This window comes from Physella acuta, unplaced genomic scaffold, assembly GCF_028476545.2.
Source record: "Physella acuta isolate Inbredline_101_S28 unplaced genomic scaffold, ASM2847654v3 ptg000881l, whole genome shotgun sequence".
Lineage (NCBI taxonomy): Eukaryota > Metazoa > Mollusca > Gastropoda > Physidae > Physella > Physella acuta.
In genome coordinates this window covers 13,741-41,542 of record NW_026732398.1, presented here as the reverse complement: position 1 = coordinate 41,542, position 27,802 = coordinate 13,741, and the positions used below count along the sequence as shown (strand labels likewise).

Sequence of the window (27,802 nt, the reverse complement as noted above, 5' to 3'; positions counted from 1 at the left end):
ACACAGTTTTATATATATATATATATATATATATATATATATATATATATATATATATATATATATATATATATATATATATATATATATATATATATATAAACACATATACACATATATATATAGAGATCTGTATGTGTTTGAGGACAACGACTACCATACCGTCTCGCCCCCCCCCCCCACCTCCCCCCCCCCCCCCCCTCCATAGATCTATCATTCCGCCAGTCTGGCTACAAAATCAAATAAAAAAATGTGCTTTAGTCAACAGTCGTTTATTATCTCCTGTAGTCCGGCTAGATCCGACCAATAGTTGCCGGACACCCAGACCTATGCAGATTCTTACTTGTGGTAACCCCCCCTCTTCCCATTGTATACACCCTGCCTGTGTTATCCCCCTTCCTTAACACCCCCCCTCCCTCGATCTCCCTTGAATTACATGTTGCCGGCCAATACACGATGTTGATGTTGCCGGCCAATACACGATGTTGCCGGCCAATACACGATGTTGCCGGCCAATACACGATGTTGCCGGCCAATACACGATGTTGCCGGACAATACACGATGTTGCCGGCCAATACACGATGTTGATGTTGCCGGATGACGTTGATGTTTTATACCACAGCTCAGCAGTGAATAACGACAGAAAAAAAAAACTGTCCACAAATGAATGAGGTCAAAGGTCGCAGACGGTATTGGAGAGCTGCGAGCCACCAGGGGGAGCTGCATTAGCGGACGTCTATATTTGGTCACTGGCAGAGATGACGTTTGGTGGTTGCTAAATGAAAATAGGAGCGATCAAATGTTGAAAACATGAGATAAAAACAGGAATTACAAATTAAATATAAAATAAACAAAACAAGAAAATGCAAAAATCTGAGGCAGTGACGATAAAAAGATGAGATAACGATGTACACAGGTAACTAAAGAGAAAAAAATGATGAATATTGGAGATGAAAACATGTCTGAGTGATGTGATAACTCTATCTATAACTACAGACAGGCGGGGTAACTCCTCCATAGCCACAGACAGGCGGGGTAACTCCTCCATAGACAGGCGGGGTAACTCCTCCATAGACAGGCGGGGTAACTCCTCCATAGCCACAGACAGGCGGGGTAACTCCTCCATAGACAGGCGGGGTAACTCCTCCATAGACAGGCGGGGTAACTCCTCCATAGACAGGCGAGGTAACTCCTCCATATACAGGCGGGGTAACTCCTCCATAGACAGACGGGGTAACTCCCCCACAGACAGGCGGGGTAACTCCCCCACAGACAGGCGGGGTAACTCCTCCATAGCCACAGACAGGCGGGGTAACTCCCCCACAGACAGGCGGGGTAACTCCCCCATAACTACAGACAGGCGGGGTAACTCCCCCACAGACAGGCGGGGTAACTCCCCCACAGACAGGCGGGGTAACTCCCCCACAGACAGGCGGGGTAACTCCTCCATAACTACAGACAGGCGGGGTAACTCCCCCACAGACAGGCGGGGTAACTCCCCCACAGACAGGCGGGGTAACTCCCCCACAGACAGGCGGGGTAACTCCTCCATAACTACAGACAGGCGGGGTAACTCCCCCACAGACAGGCGGGGTAACTCCTCCATAACTACAGACAGGCGGGGTAACTCCTCCATAACTACAGACAGGCGCGGTAACTCCCCCCATAAACTAGTTTATTGATAGGACGGTGTGTGATTTATGGGCCGTCGTGCCGCCTGAGTAAAATCGATCTGTCTGGCACCGGCAAGCCGGGTCTCTGGCATTTCATTAGTCTACGTCTGTAGTGGTGTGTAGTAGTCTGTAGTAGTCTGTAGTAGTCTCTAGTAGTCTGTAGTGGTGTGTAGTAGTGTGTAGTAGTCTGTAGTAGTGTGTAGTAGTGTGTTGTCTGTAGTAGTCTGTAGTGGTCTGTAGTCGTCTGTAGTAGTGTGTAGTAGTCTGTACTAGTGTGTAGTAGTTTGTAGTAGTGTGTAGTTGTCTGTAGAAGTCTGTAGTAGGGTGTAGTAGTGTATAGTATTCTGTAGCAGTGTGTAGTAGTGTGTAGTAGTGTGTATTTTTTGTAAAGGTCTGTAGAAATATCCATGTTAGACTAGTTGATCATTTTATTTGGTGCCGGGCGGGCGGGAGGGGGGGGGGTGCGGGGTATCCAACTTAGACCCACACATCCCCAGAGATCCAAGACCCACACTGACCCACACATTCCACCAACCCCTGCCTCCTCCCCATCCCGTAACAAAGCAGCGTTTTTACCGGCTCTCCAATTAACCTATGACCCAATCAGCACAGGTCAGGCACAAATTAACCCTTCGATCGCTCACAGAACGTTTCAGTTCAGTTCACTCCAGTCGCTTGTCTCCCCCTGCTGACAGTTCACTCCAGTCACCTCCCCCTGCTGACAGTTCACTCCAGTCGCTTACCTCCCCCTGCTGACAGTTCACTCCAGTCGCTTACCTCCCCCTGCTGACAGTTCACTCCAGTCACCTCCCCCTGCTGACAGTTCACTCCAGTCGCTTACCTCCCCCTGCTGACAGTTCACTCCAGTCACCTCCCCCTGCTGACAGTTCACTCCAGTCACCTCCCCCTGCTGACAGTTCACTCCAGTCACCTCCCCCTGCTGACAGTTCACTCCAGTCGCCTCCCCCTGCTGACAGTTCACTCCAGTCGCTTGTCTCCCCTGCTGACAGTTCACTCCAGTCACCCCCCCCCTGCTGACAGTTCACTCCAGTCGCCTCCCCCTGCTGACAGTTCACTCCAGTCGCCTCCCCCTGCTGACAGTTCACTCCAGTCGCTTACCTCCCCCTGCTGACAGTTCACTCCAGTCACCTCCCCCTGCTGACAGTTCACTCCAGTCGCTTACCTCCCCCTGCTGACAGTTCACTCCAGTCACCTCCCCCTGCTGACAGTTCACTCCAGTCACCTCCCCCTGCTGACAGTTCACTCCAGTCACCTCCCCCTGCTGACAGTTCACTCCAGTCGCCTCCCCCTGCTGACAGTTCACTCCAGTCGCTTGTCTCCCCTGCTGACAGTTCACTCCAGTCACCTCCCCCTGCTGACAGTTCACTCCAGTCACCTCCCCCTGCTGACAGTTCACTCCAGTCGCCTCCCCCTGCTGACAGTTCACTCCAGTCGCTTACCTCCCCTTGGGTTCACCAATGCGCAGGTTGTTCCAACAGTTCTAGACCATATCAAACGGTTCTAGAACATGTTTTTTACATTGTTCTATAGGTTTTAAAACAAGTTCGCATTAAAAAAAAACTCTGTGGTTATAATTTTTTGAATGCACAAAAATTAAGAACAAACATTTTCTTAAAATTAAACATTAACTTCTATTATTGTAGGCCTAATGCAATACGAGTTTTTTTTTTTTATTAAGCTTTGTAATATTTACGTTTAAGTTTTTAAATTTATTTTATTATATATATTTTTATATTTTTTGTTCTCCTGTTAATTAGATAAAGACATAAAATTTAGTTGATATTTAAATTTTGATAAACCTGTTGTGCCCCATTTATTCCTTGAACTAAAATATTTGTTTGAAAACTCGCTAGCCTGTGATTTCAGTTCAACCACAATTATCTGCCCTTTAGGCGAGTCACTGATCATTTCTCAGGTATGAAAACTTGGGTGAGTACAATTTGGGTGTGTGAGACCCACTGTGTGAGACCCACTGTGTGAGACCCACTGTGTGAGACCCACTGGCTGTGTGAGACCCACTGTGTGAGACCCACTGTGTGAGATCCACTGGCTGAGACCCACTGTGTGAGATCCACTGGCTGCCTGAGACCCACTGGCTGTGTGAGACCCACTGTGTGAGACCCACTGTGTGAGACCCACTGTGTGAGACCCACTGTGTGAGACCCACTGTGTGAGACCCACTGTGTGAGACCCACTGTGTGAGACCCACTGTGTGAGACCCACTGTGTGAGACCCACTGGCTGTGTGAGACCCACTGTGTGAGACCCCCACTGACTGTGTGAGACCCACTGTGTGAGACCCACTGGCTGTGTGAGACCCACTGTGTGAGACCCACTGTGTGAGACCCACTGTGTGAGACCCACTGTGTGAGACCCACTGTGTGAGACCCACTGGCTGTGTGAGACCCACTGTGTGAGACCCACTGTGTGAGACCCACTGTGTGAGACCCACTGTGTGAGACCCACTGTGTGAGACCCACTGTGTGAGACCCACTGTGTGAGACCCACTGTGTGAGACCCACTGTGTGAGACCCACTGTCTGTGTGAGACCCACTGTGTGAGACCCCCACTGACTGTGTGAGACCCACTGTGTGAGACCCACTGGCTGTGTGAGACCCACTGTGTGAGACCCACTGTGTGAGACCCACTGTGTGAGACCCACTGTGTGAGACCCACTGTGTGAGACCCACTGGCTGTGTGAGACCCACTGGCTGTGTGAGACCCACTGACTGTGTGAGACCCACTGTGTGAGACCCACTGGCTGTGTGAGACCCACTGGCTGTGTGAGACCCACTGGCTGTGTGAGACCCACTGTGTGAGACCCACTGTGTGAGACCCACTGGCTGTGTGAGACCCACTGGCTGTGTGAGACCCACTGTGTGAGACCCACTGTGTGAGACCCACTGTGTGAGACCCACTGGCTGTGTGAGACCCACTGGCTGTGTGAGACCCACTGTGTGAGACCCACTGTGTGAGACCCACTGTGTGAGACCCACTGTGTGAGACCCACTGTGTGAGACCCACTGGCTGTGTGAGACCCACTGTGTGAGATCCACTGTGTGAGACCCACTGTGTGAGACCCACTGTGTGAGACCCACTGTGTGAGACCCACTGGCTGTGTGAGACCCACTGTGTGAGACCCACTGTGTGAGACCCACTGTGTGAGACCCACTGGCTGTGTGAGACCCACTGGCTGTGTGAGACCCACTGACTGTGTGAGACCCACTGTGTGAGACCCACTGGCTGTGTGAGACCCACTGGCTGTGTGAGACCCACTGGCTGTGTGAGACCCACTGTGTGAGACCCACTGTGTGAGACCCACTGGCTGTGTGAGACCCACTGGCTGTGTGAGACCCACTGGCTGTGTGAGACCCACTGTGTGAGACCCACTGTGTGAGACCCACTGTGTGAGACCCACTGTGTGAGACCCACTGGCTGTGTGAGACCCACTGTGTGAGATCCACTGTGTGAGACCCACTGTGTGAGACCCACTGTGTGAGACCCACTGTGTGAGACCCACTGGCTGTGTGAGACCCACTGTGTGAGACCCACTGTGTGAGACCCACTGTGTGAGACCCACTGTGTGAGACCCACTGTGTGAGACCCACTGGCTGTGTGAGACCCACTGTGTGAGACCCACTGTGTGAGACCCACTGTGTGAGACCCACTGTGTGAGACCCACTGTGTGAGACCCACTGTGTGAGACCCACTGGCTGTGTGAGACCCACTGTGTGAGACCCACTGTGTGAGACCCACTGGCTGTGTGAGACCCACTGTGTGAGACCCACTGTGTGAGACCTACTGTGTGAGACCCACTGTGTGAGACCCAGTGTGTGAGACCCACTGTGTGAGACCCACTGTGTGAGACCCACTGTGTGAGACCCACTGTGTGAGACCCACTGGCTGTGTGAGACCCACTGTGTGAGACCCACTGTGTGAGACCCACTGTGTGAGACCCACTGTGTGAGACCCACTGTGTGAGACCCACTGGCTGTGTGAGACCCACTGTGTGAGACCCACTGGCTGTGTGAGACCCACTGTGTGAGACCCACTGTGTGAGACCCACTGTGTGAGACCCACTGTGTGAGACCCACTGGCTGTGTGAGACCCACTGTGTGAGATCCACTGTGTGAGACCCACTGTGTGAGACCCACTGTGTGAGACCCACTGGCTGTGTGAGACCCACTGTGTGAGACCCACTGTGTGAGACCCACTGTGTGAGACCCACTGGCTGTGTGAGACCCACTGTGTGAGATCCACTGTGTGAGACCCACTGTGTGAGACCCACTGTGTGAGACCCACTGTGTGAGACCCACTGTGTGAGACCCACTGGCTGTGTGAGACCCACTGTGTGAGACCCACTGTGTGAGACCCACTGTGTGAGACCCACTGTGTGAGACCCACTGTGTGAGACCCACTGGCTGTGTGAGACCCACTGTGTGAGATCCACTGTGTGAGACCCACTGTGTGAGACCCACTGTGTGAGACCCACTGGCTGTGTGAGACCCACTGTGTGAGACCCACTGTGTGAGACCCACTGTGTGAGACCCACTGTGTGAGACCCACTGTGTGAGACCCACTGTGTGAGACCCACTGTGTGAGACCCACTGTGTGAGATCCACTGTGTGAGACCCACTGTGTGAGACCCACTGTGTGAGACCCACTGACTGTGTGAGACCCACTGTGTGAGACCCACTGGCTGTGTGAGACCCACTGTGTGAGACCCACTGGCTGTGTGAGACCCACTGTGTGAGACCCACTGTGTGAGACCCACTGTGTGAGACCCACTGTGTGAGACCCACTGTGTGAGACCCACTGTGTGAGACCCACTGTGTGAGACCCACTGGCTGTGTGAGACCCACTGTGTGAGACCCACTGTGTGAGACCCACTGTGTGAGACCCACTGTGTGAGACCCACTGTGTGAGACCCACTGGCTGTGTGAGACCCACTGTGTGAGACCCACTGGCTGTGTGAGACCCACTGTGTGAGACCCACTGTGTGAGACCCACTGTGTGAGACCCACTGTGTGAGACCCACTGTGTGAGACCCACTGTGTGAGACCCACTGTGTGAGACCCACTGTGTGAGACCCACTGTGTGAGACCCACTGGCTGTGTGAGACCCACTGTGTGAGATCCACTGGCTGTGTGAGACCCACTGTGTGAGACCCACTGTGTGAGACCCACTGGCTGTGTGAGACCCACTGTGTGAGACCCACTGTGTGAGACCCACTGTGTGAGACCCACTGTGTGAGACCCACTGTGTGAGACCCACTGTGTGAGACCCACTGGCTGTGTGAGACCCACTGGCTGTGTAAGACCCACTGTGTGAGACCCACTGTGTGAGACCCACTGGCTGTGTGAGACCCACTGTGTGAGATCCACTGTGTGAGACCCACTGTGTGAGACCCACTGTGTGAGACCCACTGGCTGTGTGAGACCCACTGTGTGAGACCCACTGTGTGAGACCCACTGTGTGAGACCCACTGTGTGAGACCCACTGTGTGAGACCCACTGTCTGTGTGAGACCCACTGTGTGAGACCCCCACTGACTGTGTGAGACCCACTGTGTGAGACCCACTGGCTGTGTGAGACCCACTGTGTGAGACCCACTGTGTGAGACCCACTGTGTGAGACCCACTGTGTGAGACCCACTGGCTGTGTGAGACCCACTGTGTGAGACCCACTGTGTGAGACCCACTGTGTGAGACCCACTGTGTGAGACCCACTGTGTGAGACCCACTGTGTGAGACCCACTGTGTGAGACCCACTGTGTGAGACCCACTGTCTGTGTGAGACCCACTGTGTGAGACCCCCACTGACTGTGTGAGACCCACTGTGTGAGACCCACTGGCTGTGTGAGACCCACTGTGTGAGACCCACTGTGTGAGACCCACTGTGTGAGACCCACTGTGTGAGACCCACTGTGTGAGACCCACTGGCTGTGTGAGACCCACTGGCTGTGTGAGACCCACTGGCTGTGTGAGACCCACTGTGTGAGACCCACTGTGTGAGACCCACTGGCTGTGTGAGACCCACTGGCTGTGAGACCCACTGTGTGAGACCCACTGTGTGAGACCCACTGGCTGTGTGAGACCCACTGGCTGTGTGAGACCCACTGTGTGAGACCCACTGTGTGAGACCCACTGTGTGAGACCCACTGTGTGAGACCCACTGTGTGAGACCCACTGTGTGAGACCCACTGGCTGTGTGAGACCCACTGTGTGAGATCCACTGTGTGAGACCCACTGTGTGAGACCCACTGTGTGAGACCCACTGGCTGTGTGAGACCCACTGTGTGAGACCCACTGTGTGAGACCCACTGTGTGAGACCCACTGTGTGAGACCCACTGTGTGAGACCCACTGTGTGAGACCCACTGTGTGAGACCCACTGTGTGAGACCCACTGGCTGTGTGAGACCCACTGTGTGAGATCCACTGTGTGAGACCCACTGTGTGAGACCCACTGTGTGAGACCCACTGGCTGTGTGAGACCCACTGTGTGAGACCCACTGTGTGAGACCCACTGTGTGAGACCCACTGTGTGAGACCCACTGTGTGAGACCCACTGGCTGTGTGAGACCCACTGTGTGAGATCCACTGTGTGAGACCCACTGTGTGAGACCCACTGTGTGAGACCCACTGGCTGTGTGAGACCCACTGTGTGAGACCCACTGGCTGTCTCAGACCAGTAAGTCTGAGTCTTATGATTATTTCGACACAGCGCAGAACACAATTTTGAAATTTACTGATACAATTTTCATGACCGCGCCCATGGTGTAGGGACAAAACCAACCAAGGCCCTCGGTGCCACAGGCCAACCAAGGCCCTCGGTGCCACAGGCCAACCAAGGCCCTCGGTGCCACAGGCCAACCAAGGCCCTCGGTGCCACAGGCCAAACAAGGCCCTCGGTGCCACAGGCCAACCAAGGCCCTCTGTGCCACAGGCCAACCAAGGCCCTCGGTGCCACAGACAAAACCAACCAAGGCCCTCTGTGCCACAGGCCAACCAAGGCCCTCGGTGCCACAGGCCAAACAAGGCCCTCGGTGCCACAGGCCAACCAAGGCCCTCTGTGCCACAGGCCAACCAAGGCCCTCTGTGCCACAGGCCAAACAAGGCCCTCTGTGCCACAGGCCAAACAAGGCCCTCTGTGCCACAGGCCAAACAAGGCCCTCGGTGCCACAGACAAAACCAACCAAGGCCCTCGGTGCCACAGGTAAACCAAGGCCCTCGGTGCCACAGGCCAACCAAGGCCCTCGGTGCCACAGGCCAACCAAGGCCCTCGGTGCCACAGACAAAACCAACCAAGGCCCTCGGTGCCACAGACAAAACCAACCAAGGCCCTCGGTGCCACAGGCCAACCAAGGCCCTCGGTGCCACAGACAAAACCAACCAAGGCCCTCGGTGCCACAGGCCAACCAAGGCCCTCGGTGCCACAGACAAAACCAACCAAGGCCCTCGGTGCCACAGGCCAAACAAGGCCCTCGGTGCCACAGACAAAACCAACCAAGGCCCTCGGTGCCACAGGCCAACCAAGGCCCTCGGTGCCACAGACAAAACCAACCAAGGCCCTCGGTGCCACAGGCCAAACAAGGCCCTCGGTGCCACAGACAAAACCAACCAAGGCCCTCGGTGCCACAGACAAAACCAACCAAGGCCCTCGGTGCCACAGGCCAACCAAGGCCCTCTGTGCCACAGGCCAACCAAGGCCCTCGGTGCCACAGGCCAAACAAGGCCCTCTGTGCCACAGGCCAACCAAGGCCCTCGGTGCCACAGGCCAACCAAGGCCCTCGGTGCCACAGGCCAACCAAGGCCCTCGGTGCCACAGGCCAACCAAGGCCTTCGGTGCCACAGGCCAACCAAGGCCTTCGGTGCCACAGACAAAACCAACCAAGGCCCTCTGTGCCACAGGCCAAACAAGGCCCTCTGTGCCACAGGCCAACCAAGGCCCTCGGTGCCACAGACAAAACCAACCAAGGCCCTCGGTGCCACAGACAAAACCAACCAAGGCCCTCGGTGCCACAGACAAAACCAACCAAGGCCCTCGGTGCCACAGACAAAACCAACCAAGGCCCTCGGTGCCACAGACAAAACCAACCAAGGCCCTCGGTGCCACAGGCCAACCAAGGCCCTCGGTGCCACAGACCAACCAAGGCCCTCGGTGCCACAGACCAACCAAGGCCCTCGGTGCCACAGACAATGCCAGTCAAACGGTCTGGCCAGGAAATGGTCAGCTACATAAACAGACGGGCCATCGTGAAGAGGTTCGATAACCCAGGAACCACCCGAGACAGCCAGCTCCAGGCACCACCCGAGACAGCCAGCTCTGAAACAGGAAGAAATTTGATAACCAGACATGAAAATAGCGAGAAATTAGCCGCAAAGATATAAAAATGGGGAGGATGAGGAGGGGTGGGGGAAGAATCGAATAGGGGAGACAACTGCTGTGTCTTGTAAGGGGAAACAACTCTAACACAAAAAAGGGAAATAAATTAAAAATTTGATAACACGGCCACAGATGGAAGATTTTAATCAGATAAAAATAATGAAATCTCCTAGCACGTTCGCGTGGCGCTATCATCTCGACAGGCCGATCAATTAGTTACTTGTGGCTGGGGCACAGATAATTGGAACTTGATGAGAAGACAATCTTTGATCGTTGTGTGACGCTTCTGTTAGAGGGACAGAAGCTGACTCACAGCTAGAGTCATATCTAGACATTAATAGCTGAGTCACAGCTAGAGTCATATCTAGACATTAATAGGTGACTCACAGCTAGACATTAATAGCTGAGTCACAGCTAGAGTCATATCTAGACATTAATATCTGAGTCATATCTAGACATTAATATCTGAGTCATATCTAGACATTAATATCTGAGTCATAACTAGTCACTAATAGCTGTCTCACAGCTAGATTCACGATTAGATGTTAATAAATGTCACCTCTAGGCATAGATAGGTGAAGTAGAGTGAACCAGTAAAACACCAATTCTCTAGATGGTGTGTTGACTAGCTCATCAAACAAACAAAAAACGTTTTGAGCCTCCTCACTAAAGGTGGGCTGGTGACATTATTCTCTGTATGAAGGGGGATAACCTGTATCCCCGGGGAAGATAATTACTTAATGTACAGCTGACAAGGGGGATAAATCGCTTCTGTACAACCATAAATAAACTAGTAATCGTAACGTGATCTAAATGTGGGCTTAGTGGCAGGGCAGGGAGGGCAGGGGAGGGCAAGGGAGGGCAGGACAGTCAATAGCTGATGGTGGCTCTCTGTTAGTGGCTCTCTCTCTGTTAGTGGCTCTCTCTCTCTGTTAGTGGCTCTCTCTCTCTGTTAGTGGCTGTCTGTTAGTGGCTCTCTGTTAGTGGCTCTCTGTTAGTGGCTCTCTCTCTGTTAGTGGCTCTCTCTCTGTTAGTGGCTGTCTGTTAGTGGCTCTCTGTCGGAAAGATTCAGTCTGTTGCTATCAGTCCCACCCCTCCTAAATAGATTCAGATAGACTCAGATTGTTCCTATTATTCCCCCCCCCCCACACACACACATACAAATAAATGTGGACGTCCACACACATTTAGGAAATACTAATTCAATAACAATATTTTATACCTGGAAAATCTGGAAAAAGGAATTTAATTTTAGAAATAAAACTTTTCCAAGATGTCTGCTGGTTTATAGCGTGTAAACTTAACGTGTGAATGTGCAACAGGCGGTATAGCCTACAGTTACATCTATAATACACGTAAACTGCCCATTTAATCCATACATTTTATATGCAGTATTTTAAATTTAATTTTAAAATATTTTTTAAATATTAGATACTTTTAAAATATTAGATATAGTTTAAAATATTAAATATTTTTTTAAAATATTAGATGTATATTTAAATAATAGATATATTTTAAATATTAGATATACTTTAAAATATTATATATATTTTAAAAAGTTAGATATGTTTGTAAATTGTAGATATATTTGTAAATTGGAGATATATTTTGAAATTGTAGATATATTTTTAAATATAAGATAAATTTTTAAATTTTAGATATATTTTTAAATATTAGGTATATTTTAAAATATTAGATATATTTTTAAATATTAGATATATTTTTAGATATTTAGATAAATCTTTAAATATTAAAAAATATTTTTAAATATTAGATATATTTGTTGTTAGTTGTATATTTAAACTTGTTAGTTGTATATTTGAAGTTGTTAATTCTATGTTTCAAGTTGTTAGTTGTATATTTGAAGTTGTTAGTTGTATATTTGAAGTTTTTAGTTGCAAATTTGAAGTTGTTAGTTGTATATTTGAAGTTGTTTGTTGTATATTTGAAGTTGTTAGTTGTATATCTAAACTTGTTAGTTGTATATTTGAAGTTGTTAGTTGTATATTTGAAGTTGTTAGTTGTATATTTGAAGTTGTTAGTTTTATATTTGAAGTTGTTTAACTCCTGACTGTATGTTTAAAAAATGTCTCGTCTGACCGAAGTAATTTATTGCGCTAAAAAAAGATGTCATTAGTCCATCATTAATTGCACGTATTGCATGACAATATTCGTTAATTACTGACCAGCAGTCAGTCGTTAGCCCCTGATTGATGTCTTCATGCCAGTCACGGGGCGGGGGGGGGGGGGGGGGGGAATATGATATTAAGGAGAGATTGATGGCCTGATCAGCGGGGGGAGTAATCGGACCAGGTGAGCTTAGATGCGACATACACTTAGGATTAGGTCTTTTATTGGGACCTACATGCCGAGGTCTTTGACTGGGACCTGCATGCCAAGCTCTTTTATTGGGACCTACATGCCAAGCTCTTTTATTGGGACCTACATGCCAAGCTCTTTTATTGGGAGCTAAATGCTGAGGGCTTTTATTGGGACCTACATGCCGTGGTCTTTGATTAGGACCTACATGTCGAGGTCTTTGATTAGGACCTACATGCGGAGGTCTTTGATTAGGACCTATATGCCGAGGTCTTTGATTGGGACCTACGAGTACCACTGGAATTTTAGTGTGATCTGTGTGTATCACAAATGTATTCTAATTAGACACAAGCGTACGTCATGCAAGTGTTGTATTGGTCATACAGAGTTATCGCATTGATAAGGTAAGCTTGTTGCTTCCCTTGAAGCTATCGAGCGAATGATTACCCACGCATAACACCGTGACATATTTTTACTGACCCCGAAATTGTCAATCAGTAATTGTTGTCAAAGTCAACAAATGGACAAGTCAACTACTAGGTACTGGAACTATGGTGATGGGGATAACTCTAGCACTTGTGTCTATTCTGTATTGGGGGATAACTCTAGCACTTGTATCTGTACTATGGGATAACTCATGTCTTCTCGATGGTATTTGTTTGGTGAAGAAAAAAAATGGCTTTTCATGGGAGGTTATGGTAGATTTTTGTAGCCTTTTTTAAAAAAAAAGAAACTACATTTTCTTTGTAAAGAAGGAAAAATCTGTATGGAAGAATTGTCCAGAACTTTCCTGTGTAGAGATTCTCTACAAATGTTTCTACTTAAAGTCTTCGCTCTAAAATTGAAATGACTGGCCATAGTTTGTTCAGAATGTCTTTCAAAATGTCTGTCTTAAGACAAACACAAAATGTCAGCCAAACACAAAATGTCAGCCAAACATAGAATGTCAGCCAAACATAGAATGTCAGCCAAACACAAAATGTCAGCCAAACATAAAATGTCAGCCAAACATAAAATGTCAGCCAAACATAAAATGTCAGCCAAACAATCAAACTGTCAAACTTTTTCCCCATCCAGCACATTTAAAACACATCAAAATTCTTCAGTCGGTTACCGGCTTCCCTCCCTTGCAAGATTTGGGTGTAAGAAACGAGTGCACGTGTGTACAAGGCGATAGAACATTCTGGAATGGATGGGCTGTTACAGGGCTCTGTTGTACACAAATCGGGTGATGGATGGTGGTGTACACACGGTGGATGTTTGATGGTGATGTACACACAGTGGATGGTGGATGGTGGTGTACACACAGTGGATGGTGGATGGTGGTGTACACACAGTGGATGGTGGATGGTGGTGTACACACAGTGGATGGTGGGTGGTGGTGTACACATGGTGGATGGTGGATGGTGGTGTACACACAGTGGATGGTGGATGGTGGTGTACACAAAGTGGATGGTGGTGTACACACAGTGGATGGTGGATGGTGGTGTACACATGGTGGATGGTGGATGGTGGTGTACACACAGTGGATGGTGGATGGTGGTGTACACAAAGTGGATGGTGGATGGTGGTGTACACATGGTGGATGGTGGATGGTGGTGTTGTGACCTACTTAGGTCGAGTCATTTTTATTTTGACATTGTATAATTCCTTATATGGAATGATGGTGTAACACCTGGGGTTTTTCCATTGACTTATTAAGGTGTTTGAGACATAAAAATTTTCCATTAAAATCTGATTGAATGATTCTGATCAGATGATTATCCCAACCAATGGCGACATGAGTTGAGGATAACCTCCCCTGTCACAGAAGTCTTTAATTGCACTGCACACTCGCAACACGAGGCAGTTTTTCTTGACCTGGCAGTCTACGAGGCCGTTTTACCTTGTTCAGGCAGCCGTCCATATTGTCCGGCTATAGACTCTGACCATTTGAACGTGAGAGTACTTAAGACCTGTGTGTGCCTTGCTTTCTTCAGTTGATTTAGTCTTCTAGTTTAATATTACTTGTCGCTAAGTAAGTCTAGAAGCTACAGCAGTGTTGTGTGGCCTGTAGCTGTTCTTGAGACAGTGTAGAAATCTGTGATAGTGATTTTTCCTACATTTTGTAAGTTGGGTTTTTGATATTTTATACATTAAATATTTTATCTAGTTCATCTTTGTGTTCTGCCACAACTGAGTTCGCTGATTAAAAGGTCGTATGTAGATTGGATGAGTGTTAATTACAATAGTATCACTAGCTCCCCTAGACATTAAATTCGAGCCCTAGTGGGTCGTTGTGTTAAGTGTTCATCCACTCAGGCCGTAAGGTATTTGCATATGACCCCGAAAAAAGAATCCGGGGACGTTCTCCTTCTATTTAGCTGATAGATAGGTTAACGTTACAGTGTACACACAGTGGATGGTGGATGGTGGTGTACACAAAGTGGATGGTGGTGTACACACAGTGGATGGTGGTGTACACACATTGGATGGTGGGGTACACACAGTGGATGGTGGTGTACACACAGTGGATGGTGGTGTACACACAGTGGATGGTGGTGTACACACAGTGGATGGTGGATGGTGGATGGTGGGGTACACACAGTGGATGGTGGATGGTGGGGTACACACAGTGGATGGTGGATGGTGGTGTACACACAGTGGGTGGCGGTGTACACACAGTGGATGTTTGATGGTGGTGTACACACAGTGGATGGTGGATGGTGGTGTACACACAGTGGATGGTGGATGGTGGTGTACACACAGTGGATGGTGGTGTACACACAGTGGATGGTGGTGTACACACAGTGGATGGTGGTGTACACACAGTGGATGGTGGTGTACACACAGTGGATGGTGGTGTACACACAGTGGATGGTGGTGTACACACAGTGGATGGTGGTGTACACACAGTGGATGATGGTGTACACAAAGTGGATGGTGGTGTACACACAGTGGATGGTGGATGGTGGTGTACACACATTGGATGGTGGTGTACACACAGTTGATGGTGGTGTACACACAGTGGATGGTGGGGTACACACAGTGGATGGGGGTGTACACACAGTGGATGGTGGATGGTGGTGTACACACAGTGGATGGTGGATGGTGGTGTACACACAGTGGATGGTGGATGGTGGTGTACACACAGTGGATGGTGGATGGTGGTGTACACACAGTGGATGGTGGATGGTGGTGTACACACAGTGGATGGTGGATGGTGGTGTACACAAAGTGGATGGTGGTGTACATACAGTGGATGGTGGTGTACACACAGTGGTAGGTGGATGGTGGTGTACACACAGTGGATGGTGGTGTACACCAAGTGGATGGTGGTGTACACAAAGTGGATGGTGGTGTACACGCAGTGGATAGTGGTGTACACACAGTGGGTGGTGGATGGTGGTGTGCACAGAGTGAATGGTGGTTGGTGGAAGTGTAGTTTGATACACTGTATGGGGCGGGGTCGAGGAAGGTGTAGAGATTGGGGGGGGGGGGTACAGCCACATCTAAGTAATCTCGTTTGATCTCGTCCAATCTCACGTTTCCAGAGGACAAAAAAAATATTTTCGAACCGCTCAGTACAAAAGGTAATCGAAAACTAAAGTAACCGAAAGCTGAGGTAATCGATGGACTGGGTGAGTTGGTATGTGCGCACAGTCTGAGCTGTATGTACAAAAGTCGGGACACCTATTGTCTCGTTCTTTACGACTCAATGGAGAAGAAATGAGACGGTCTGAATGGGGGGGGGGGGGTCAAGACTGTATCAGTAGTCAATATCTGGTCGGGGCGAGAGGTGGGGCGAGAGGTGGGGTGGGGTTTATCAATATAACAGTCTAGCGACCATTGGCTTGCCGACCTCCAACTTCATCTGGCGTCCAGCAAAACTTCATCTGGCGTCCAGCAAAACTTCACCTGGCGTCCAGCAAAACTTCATCTTACATCCAGCAAAACTTCATCTGGCGTCCGTCAAGTGACCAGCAGAAGGTCCATCACGATGATATACATCACCAGGGAAGAGAATGTTCTGGTATGTGTAGCTTGGACAGTTCGAGACATTCTGGTTGTCAAAATGGTTGTCGCCTGGTTGTCTTAAGGTTGTCGCCTGGGCCTACACAGGCTTATAATTTAAATATATTAATTTAAATATATGACACATACGCATACATGTATGTGCATAAGCTTTAATCATTGCAGACTTAACAGTAACGATGTTTATAGTATGTTAATAATACAGTTGTATGTAGCATTGTGTTCTCTGTACGTTTACGTCATGGTGTCACCCCCACCACCCTTGTTGATTGCTGATTTCTACTTAAAAGACTATTTAACTTGTGTAGGCCGACACAAACATGTATGTGTATATATATATATATATATATATATATATATATATATATATATATATATATATATAATTTATTTATTTATTTATTTATTTATTCTTTGTTTCTTTGGGGCGGGGGGGGGGCGACGCCACGAAGTGCCGCACCGGGTGACACACGACCTAGCGACGCCACTGGTTAAATCAATCGTATGTTGATTTGCACTTTCTGAATACGTTAATACATACAACGTGAAGTCAACACGAAGAGCATGATTTGCTGCCCTCAAACACCTGTACTGCCCACGTTTACTACATTCATTACAGAACAAAGAATAGGATCAAGACAAAAAGCCGACACGGTACAATGGTTGTCATTGACGCTTTCGTAAAAAATATTCTATGTGGATGTGCATGGCATCGTATATAGAAAGTAGTGTAATCGTGCAAAAAAAAAAAAAAATTGTGCTGTTTAAAAATCTCGATGTTTTGCATCTCCCTGAGTCGGAAAAAAAACATATTTTTGCAATTTTGTCCGTATGTCTGTGTGTGTGTGTATGTATGTGTGTATGCGTGTATGTGTGTCTGTAAACACGATAACTTTAACACCTTTACAGCTAGGTTGATGAAATTTCATATATAATTATTATATCGAATATGTAGTTCTGTATCAGCTTTTCAGCGATTTCCGGAAGTGGAACTTATTCTACTTTCAATTTTTCAAAAGCCTATAATTTGAGTACTGTTTCAGATAGATAAACAAATTTTCACATACAAGTAAAATATCTAGTTTTCTGCCTTCTTTCAAATTTTGAGTAATTTCCGTTGACCGGAAGTAGTAATTTACGCTATTTCGATTTCTCACAAAAACGCATGTGAATTTATTAAGTACTAATAATATTCCTCACTATCATACACATATTATTTATCGTTCACTTGGTGCGCAATTCTTTTTTTCTTCGAGATTCTATTCTATTTTAAAACTGCTTCAAATATTCCCTCCCCCCTCCCCCCTCAGTCGTCACACAAAAGTCTTACCCCTACCCATGTGAGCTTTACGTTTTATATGGGGGACTTTTTTTTTATTTGAAAGTTTTGGAACTGAATTGAGTTACGCCAGCGATCAGTTAATTAAATTAAAAACTTTAAATTAGGTTATCACGTTAATGAATTTTTTGTATCTCGAATGATCAAGAATTAAAGGCTTTTCGACAAAACTGTCAAGAATATGAATGATATTAATGATACGGCTCCACCCCGAAACCGTACAGACACTAGAAACAGTGGCGTAGCTAGGATTTTTGGGCCCTATGCAAAAAGTGTTAGTGGGCCCCTCAGAGGCGTAGCGACCCTTCCCGGCGACCGGGGACAAACTTTCGATTCGCCCCCCCCCCCTCAAACTTTCGAAAAAGGGCCCTATTTGCCTTGGGCCCCTATGCCTTGCTTACGCTAGCTTTACGGTAGCTACGCCACTGACTAGAAAAGCCCACAGCTATCGGCCGCTCTGTAGATTAAAACATTTGAACACAAAATGTTCATCTCTTCATCTCGCTCGGTGTCAACTTACCCCAACCAATCAGGACCTAAAAAAAAAAACCAGCCCATCCCCAGCTAGTCGCCGCATCAATGGCCAGCCACCGGGCTTCTAAAGACATTCAGAGAATTTATGACTTGCCTGTTCACGGTTCCCAGAACGATGCGCAACGGAAAAAAGCGCAACAGAAAAAAAAGCGCAAGAAAAATTGCGCAACGGAAAAAAGCGCAACAGAAAAAAAAGCGCAAGAAAAATTGCGCAACGGAAAAAAGTGCAACAGAAAAAAAAGCGCAAGAAAAATTGCGCAACGGAAAAAAGTGCAACAGAAAAAAAAGCGCAAGAAAAATTGCGCAACGGAAAAAAGTGCAACAGAAAAAAAAGCGCAAGAAAAATTGCGCAACGGAAAAAAGCGCAAACAGAAAAAAAGCGCACATAGAAAACATCGCAAACTAGACGAATGCAAAATAATATCAACAACCATAGCTCTTCTGTTATACAGGCTACATGCTGCCCATTGTGCTGTTCAGTACATGCTTTGGTTGGGTGATGCTAACCTTGTCATGTTAAAATAAATAGCATGTAATTGAGTTAGTTCGGAGTGAGTTTTCATACAAGCCCAACGCACTAATTAAGGCTGTCGCAAGAGATGTAACATATGTCAATGAATTTTCATTTTTCTGTCTGCGCTTTTTTTCTGGTTGCACATGTTCCTGTTTGCGCTTTTTCTGTGTGCGCAAATTTCTGCTTGGTCTTTTTTTCTGTTTGCGGATTTTTCTGTTTGCACTTTTTTGTGTGCGCTTTTTTCTGTTTGCGTTTTTTTCTGTGTGCGCTTTTTTCCGTTGCGCTTTTTTTCCGTTGCGCATTTTTTCCGTTGTGCATCTTTCTCACCTTGCCTGCTCACACCTCGCCAAAATCTCAAGCCAAAGAACGTTTTTGTAAAGTGTTTTAATTTTTTGTTGTCTGGTTTACAACGCTGTATTTTGGAGAGTCAGTATTTGGTTGGGTCAGGTACACATCAGGTACCCACACCAGGTACCCACACCACGTACCCACATCAGGTACCCACACCAGGTACCCACACCACGTACCCACATCAGGTACCCACACCAGGTACCCACACCACGTACCCACATCAGGTACCCACACCACGTACCCACATCAGGTACCCACCAGGTACCCACATCAGGTACCCACATCAGGTACCCACACCACGTACCCACATCAGGTACCCACACCAGGTACCCACACCAGGTACACATCAGGTACCCACATCAGGTATCCACACCAGGTACCCACACCAGGTACACATCAGGTACCCACATCAGGTATCCACACCAGGTACCCACATCAGGTACCCACACCAGGTACCCACACCAGGTACACATCAGGTACCCACATCAGGTATCCACACCAGGTACCCACATCAGGTACCCACACCAGGTACCCACATCAGGTAGCCACATCAGGTAGCCACATCAGGTATCCATATTACAGCCTAGCATGCTTGTAGTGAAAACAAAAACACGGCAATAAAACAGGAACAACCAATCAGCTATTAGACACGTGACCCAGCCACGCATGACTGGGTGATAATCCCTCCCCCTCATACAATCACGTGACCTCAGGCGTGTGTCGGGGTGAGGGGGGGGGGGGGTTGACAGGACATGCCAACTCTGACACAACTAGGGGGATGGTTTGTCTTGGCGCATGTTTTCGTCATTAGGCGCTGCGTGATGAGGACTTGGTGCTTTCTTTGGCGTCAGACAAACAAACAAACGAACCAAAGAACAGACGTAGAGGGCGCCACCTGGCCTATTGTTCGGGTTTGGTCAGTGATGGCTGCCTTACACCCGCAACTTCCTCATAGCTGTGGCTTAGCTATGGCTGTCATTATAGCTGGGACTGTTAGCTAGTCGTAGCTAAGATAGGGCTGTCATTATAGCTGGGACTGTTAGCTAGTCGTAGCTAAGATATGGCTGTAGCTATGGTGAGCGGGGAAAAGTCGCCGGTAAAAAGTCGCGGAAGTAAAGTCACAGGGAAAAAAATCGGATTTTACCGTCCATTCTAAGACAAAAGTTTAGAAAATATTTTGTGATGTTATAAGAGCTCTTGTTGTCTTCAACTTTAGTTATAAACTTTGTTGTACGACGTACTGACTCCTAACTTTAGTTGTACGACGTACTGACTCCTAACTTTTGTTGTAAGACGTATTGACTCTGAACTGCCAGAGATAGATTCATGTTTGATGTACTGTTAATGACGTCGTCACATACACCATCCACGACGTTTGTATCCGCCATCCACGGTGCGGGTTATGCGATGTTATTCCTTACAGACAGGAAGACAATCGATCATTCAACAAAAACTTTCCTGGAAGTGCCAGAATAAACATGCGGGAGGTGGGGAGGTGGTGAGGTGGGGAGGCTGGGAACGCCGGGTGGATAAAATATGATCCACATCGTAATTAAGTTCTGGAATGGATGAAACTGGTTACCTGGCGATCCATTCAACAACAACAAAAAAAAAAACAAAAAACAGCAGCAGATGCAACAAAGGGGAAGAACCGATGACACGACGACCTATAGTTCTAGCAGGTCTGAAAACCTTTAGTTCTAATAAGTCAGACCACCAAATGGCTCTGGTCTATGTGCTAGAAGAACGGACTAACCAAATACCACCGCCCTATATGTGCTAGAAGAACGGACTAACCAAATACCACCGCCCTATATGTGCTAGAAGAACGGACTAACCAAATACCACCGCCCTATATGTGCTAGAAGAACGGACTAACCAAATACCACCGCCCTATATGTGCTAGAAGAACGGACTAACCAAATACCACCGCCCTATATGTGCTAGAAGAACGGACTAACCAAATACCACCGCCCTATATGTGCTAGAAGAACGGACTAACCAAATACCACCGACCTATATGTGCTAGAAGAACGGACTAACCAAATACCACCGCCCTATATGTGCTAGAAGAACGGACTAACCAAATACCACCGCCCTATATGTGCTAGAAGAACGGACTAACCAAATACCACCGCCCTATATGGTGCTAGAAGAACGGACTAACCAAATACCACCGCCCTATATGTGCTAGAAGAACGGACTAACCAAATACCACCGCCCTATATGGTGCTAGAAGAACGGACTAACCAAATACCACCGCCCTATATGTGCTAGAAGAACGGACTAACCAAATACCACCGCCCTATATGGTGCTAGAAGAACGGACTAACCAAATACCACCGCCCTATATGTGCTAGAAGAACGGACTAACCAAATACCACCGCCCTATATGGTGCTAGAAGAACGGACTAACCAAATACCACCGCCCTATATGGTGCTAGAAGAACGGACTAACCAAATACCACCGCCCTATATGGTGCTAGAAGAACGGACTAACCAAATACCACCGCCCTATATGTGCTAGAAGAACGGACTAACCAAATACCACCGCCCTATATGGTGCTAGAAGAACGGACTAACCAAATACCACCGCCCTATATGTGCTAGAAGAACGGACTAACCAAATACCACCGCCCTATATGTGCTAGAAGAACGGACTAACCAAATACCACCGACCTATGTGCTAGAAGAACGGACTAACCAAATACCACCGACCTATGTGCTAGAAGAACGGACTAACCAAATACCACCAACCTATATGTGCTAGAAGAACGGACTAACCAAATACCACCGACCTATATGTGCTAGAAGAACGGACTAACCAAATACCACCGACCTATATGGTGCTAGAAGAACGGACTAACCAAATACCACCGACCTATATGTGCTAGAAGAACGGACTAACCAAATACCACCGCCCTATATGTGCTAGAAGAACGGACTAACCAAATACCACCGACCTATATGTGCTAGAAGAACGGACTAACCAAATACCACCGCCCTATATGTGCTAGAAGAACGGACTAACCAAATACCACCGCCCTATATGTGCTAGAAGAACGGACTAACCAAATACCACCGCCCTATATGTGCTAGAAGAACGGACTAACCAAATACCACCGACCTATATGTGCTAGAAGAACGGACTAACCAAATACCACCGACCTATATGTGCTAGAAGAACGGACTAACCAAATACCACCGACCTATATGTGCTAGAAGAACGGACTAACCAAATACCACCGACCTATATGTGCTAGAAGAACGGACTAACCAAATACCACCGACCTATATGTGCTAGAAGAACGGACTAACCAAATACCACCGACCTATATGTGCTAGAAGAACGGACTAACCAAATACCACCGACCTATATGTGCTAGAAGAACGGACTAACCAAATACCACCGACCTATATGTGCTAGAAGAACGGACTAACCAAATACCACCAACCTATGTGCTAGAAGAACGGACTAACCAAATACCACCAACCTATATGTGCTAGAAGAACGGACTAACCAAATACCACCGACCTATGTGCTAGAAGAACGGACTAACCAAATACCACCAACCTATATGTGCTAGAAGAACGGACTAACCAAATACCACCGACCTATATGTGCTAGAAGAACGGACTAACCAAATACCACCGACCTATATGGTGCTAGAAGAACGGACTAACCAAATACCACCGACCTATATGTGCTAGAAGAACGGACTAACCAAATACCACCGCCCTATATGTGCTAGAAGAACGGACTAACCAAATACCACCGCCCTATATGTGCTAGAAGAACGGACTAACCAAATACCACCGCCCTATATGTGCTAGAAGAACGGACTAACCAAATACCACCGACCTATATGTGCTAGAAGAACGGACTAACCAAATACCACTGACCTATATGTGCTAGAAGAACGGACTAACCAAATACCACCGACCTATATGTGCTAGAAGAACGGACTAACCAAATACCACTGACCTATATGTGCTAGAAGAACGGACTAACCAAATACCACCGACCTATATGTGCTAGAAGAACGGACTAACCAAATACCACCGACCTATATGTGCTAGAAGAACGGACTAACCAAATACCACCGACCTATATGTGCTAGAAGAACGGACTAACCAAATACCACCGACCTATATGTGCTAGAAGAACGGACTAACCAAATACCACCAACCTATGTGCTAGAAGAACGGACTAACCAAATACCACCGACCTATATGTGCTAGAAGAACGGACTAACCAAATACCACCAACCTATGTGCTAGAAGAACGGACTAACCAAATACCACCAACCTATATGTGCTAGAAGAACGGACTAACCAAATACCACCGACCTATGTGCTAGAAGAACGGACTAACCAAATACCACCAACCTATATGTGCTAGAAGAACGGACTAACCAAATACCACCGACCTATATGTGCTAGAAGAACGGACTAACCAAATACCACCGACCCTGTAAATAATGCTCGGGAAAATGAAGCCCCTATCAAAGTGACAAGTTATACCGAGTCGTAGTCCGGAGTCGTAGTCCGGAGTCGTAGTCCGGAGTCGTATTGTCCGGAGTCGTAGTCCGGAGTCGTATTGTCCGGAGTCGTAGTCCGGAGTCGTATTGTCCGGAGTCGTAGTCCGGAGTCGTATTGTCCGGAGTCGTATTGTCCGGAGTCGTATTGTCCGGAGTCGTATTGTCCGGAGTCGTATTGCCCGGAGTCGTATTGTCCGGAGTCGTATTGCCCGGAGTCGTATTGTCCGGAGTCGTATTTTCCGGAGTCGTAGTCCGGAGTCGTATTGTCCGGAGTCGTATTGTCCGAAGTCGTATTTTCCGGAGTCGTAGTCCGGAGTCGTATTGTCCGGAGTCGTATTGTCCGGAGTCGTATTGTCCGGAGTCGTAGTCCGGAGTCGTATTGTCCGGAGTCGTAGTCCGGAGTCGTATTGTCCGGAGTCGTAGTCCGGAGTCGTATTGTCCGGAGTCGTATTGTCCGGAGTCGTATTGTCCGGAGTCGTATTGTCCGGAGTCGTATTGCCCGGAGTCGTATTGTCCGGAGTCGTATTGCCCGGAGTCGTATTGTCCGGAGTCGTATTTTCCGGAGTCGTAGTCCGGAGTCGTATTGTCCGGAGTCGTATTGTCCGAAGTAGTATTTTCCGGAGTCGTAGTCCGGAGTCGTATTGTCCGGAGTCGTATTGTCCGGAGTCGTATTGTCCGGAGTCGTAGTCCGGAGTCGTATTGTCCGGAGTCGTATTGTCCGGAGTCGTATTTTCCGGAGTCGTAGTCCGGAGTCGTATTGTCCGGAGTCGTATTGCCCGGAGTCGTATTGTCCGGAGTCGTATTGCCCGGAGTCGTATTGTCCGGAGTCGTATTTTCCGGAGTCGTAGTCCGGAGTCGTATTGTCCGGAGTCGTATTGTCCGAAGTCGTATTTTCCGGAGTCGTAGTCCGGAGTCGTATTGTCCGGAGTCGTATTGTCCGGAGTCGTATTGTCCGGAGTCGTATTGCCCGGAGTCGTATTGTCCGGAGTCGTATTTTCCGGAGTCGTAGTCCGGAGTCGTATTGTCCGGAGTCGTATTGTCCGGAGTCGTAGTCCGGAGTCGTATTGTCCGGAGTCGTATTGTCCGGAGTCGTATTGCCCGGAGTCGTATTGTCCGGAGTCGTATTTTCCGGAGTCGTAGTCCGGAGTCGTATTGTCCGGAGTCGTATTGTCCGGAGTCGTAGTCCGGAGTCGTATTGTCCGGAGTCGTATTGTCCGGAGTCGTATTTTCCGGAGTCGTAGTCCGGAGTCGTATTGTCCGGAGTCGTATTGTCCGGAGTCGTATTGTCCGGAGTCGTATTGTCCGGAGTCGTATTGCCCGGAGTCGTATTGTCCGGGCGGCTTCTTCTGGTAAGACGATAATCAACACGACCATCGACTTCAACACGTCTTTAGTGCAATACATCGTTAATGCAATACATCTTTACTTTAATACATCTTTAGTGCAATACATCGTCAATTTAATACATCTTTACTATAATACATCTTTAGTGCAATACATCGTTAATGTAATACATCTTTACTATAATACATCTTTACTATAATACATCTTTAGTGCAATACATCTTTAGTGCAATACATCTTTAGTGTTATACATCTTTACTGTAATACATATTACTGTAATACATCACTACTGTAATACATCTTTACTGTAATACATATTACTGTACCGCACGCCAACTTTGTGTTGAGCTGTCATTTGACCCCCCCCCCCCCCAGCCAATCCTTGGCAGTGGCCAGACAGTCGGGACGCTGGCCCCACATTGTGTCATCCAGGTTTCAATATGTCGGTCACCTACCGGTTCTTTAAGGTCACAGCGACCTTACCGTCTCCCCCCCCCCCCCCCCCACCTCGCGGCGGTGAGCTAACAAAAGCGAGGCGGGAATGTTTTTTGTGACCTTTTAGCGCTGATTGGCTGGCTCTACAAATGGTGTTCCAGTAGACCACACGCCACTACACTGGGGGGGGGGGGGGGGGGGGGGGGGGGGGGGAAAGGGGGGGGTGATGGGGGAGGGCAGGTGAGAGTCTGCTAGCGAGGGTTACGGCTCTTGTTTAGTTGAACTTAAATTAGAGTTCCAAGTCTTCGGTTCAAACATTTTTCTTGTGTGTGTAGCTCGAATTTCTTTTTAAAATCCTAAATTTAAAAAAGCTAATTAACACGTTAATTAATTAGTATGCAAATATTTCTCGGGGTGATTTCTAGAAGGAATCAAGCGTGTGACACTCCCAAAATAAAAATGTGATTTCTGCAGATAAAGATTTCATATTTTGATGTTTGTCATAGACAGTAGCGAGAGCGTTTAGTCAGGATAGTGTTGGTGTATCAGATACTGTCGTTTTGATTAGCGGTCTTCTGTCAGGGTTTTAGTCATCAGTCATTGTTTTAGTCACCAGTCAGTACTTAGTCACCATTTAGTCACAAGTCAGTACTTAGTCATCATTTAGTCACGAATCAGTACTTAGTCACCATTTTGTCACGAGTCAGTACTTAGTCACCATTTAGTCACGAGTCAGTACTTAGTCACCATTTAGTCACGAGTCAGTACTTAGTCACCATTTAGTCACGAGTCAGTACTTAGTCACCATTTCAGGTGGGGTAGGAATTTAGGGGGGGATATAAAAATAAAATTCTGCAGACAAAAGCTGGTCGATACATTCTCATTTTGTACACAGTAGAGATTGTAAGCAAAAGTCACAAGAAAAAGTCACAAATGTCTATTTGCATACAATTTCTAAATACATTTATGTATTAAGTATTCATAAAGTCATACAGTACACATACAGATAAATACGAAAAATTAGTTATAATGTATATAAACGTTTTATATATATATATATATATATATATATATATATATATATATATATATATATATATATATATATATATATATATAAAACAATTTAAGAAAAACGCCACCTACAGTTATAAACCCTCAATATTTTACAATTCTCATCAGGTAAATTAAAAATTCACTTCGAACATGGTTGTTACTGTTACTTTCTGGTATAAGAATCGTATAGAGGAAATATTGTAATCGTGAAAAAAAAGTATAGAGGAAGTATTGTAATCGTGAAAAAATAGTATAGAGGAAGTATTGTAATCGTGAAAAAATAGTATAGAGGAAGTATTGTAATCGTGAAAAAATAGTATAGAGGAAGTATTGTAATCGTGAAAAAATAGTATAGAGGAAGTATTGTAATCGTGAAAAAATAGTATAGAGGAAGTATTGTAATCGTGCAAAAATAGTATAGAGAAAGTATTGTAATCGGGCAAAAATAGTATAGAGGAAGTATTGTAATCGTGCAAAAAATCGCATGGAGGAAGTATTGTAATCGGGCAAAAATAGTATAGAGGAAGTATTGTAATCGTGAAAAAATAGTATAGGGGAAGTATTGTAATCGTGAAAAAATAGTATAGAGGAAGTATTGTAATCGTGCAAAAAATCCTATAGAGGAAGTATTGTAATCGGGCAAAAAATCGTATAGAGGAAGTATTGTAATCGTTCAAAAATTGTACAGACGAAGTATTGTAATCGCGCAAAAATCGGAATCAAGATTTTCACAAATCTCGAAGTTTTACAACTCCCTGTGTCGAAAAAACATGGTTTTCAAATTTTGTCAGTATGTCTGTGTGTGTGTATGTAATCAAGACGTAATCAAATATGTGTATCGAACTATAATAATTATTTCCCCTACATTTGATAGCTGACACTAAATATTTTAAAGTTTCATAAGAGAAATAGGAATTTATTTGCTTGTGATGTCCACGACCGATCAGTGACGTCACCGGTGCAAACGTTATGTTGACGGTGAAGTGTTTCACGCGATGACCGTGACCTTTATCTCAAATGTCGGGTCAGAGGTCACATGAAAAATTGAAGACAACACGTTTCTGTTGTCACAATGGGAGTCATGGGTCGAGTTGGGTCAGATGGGTCAGATGGGTCAGGTGGGTTAGATGGGTCAGATGGGTCAGATGGGTTAGTTGGGTTTGTTGGGTCAGATGGGTCAGATGGGTCAGGTGGGTTAGATGGGTCAGATGGGTCAGATGGGTCAGGTGGGTTAGATGGGTCAGATGGGTCAGGTGGGTCAGATGGGTCAGATGGTT

At 47.0% G+C, this 27,802-nt stretch overlaps 1 protein-coding gene across 1 annotated transcript; it reads left to right on the top strand.

The window, feature by feature from the left end:
- Window positions 1-951: 951 nt before the first annotated feature.
- On the top strand, window positions 952-9,935 carry LOC131952616 (serine/arginine repetitive matrix protein 1-like). Its single transcript, XM_059315362.1, has 4 exons — window positions 952-1,654; window positions 2,498-2,683; window positions 2,840-3,125; window positions 8,477-9,935. Exons 1-4 carry the CDS (start codon window positions 952-954, stop codon window positions 9,933-9,935), a joined length of 2,634 nt encoding a protein of 877 aa, XP_059171345.1.
- Window positions 9,936-27,802: the final 17,867 nt, after the last annotated feature.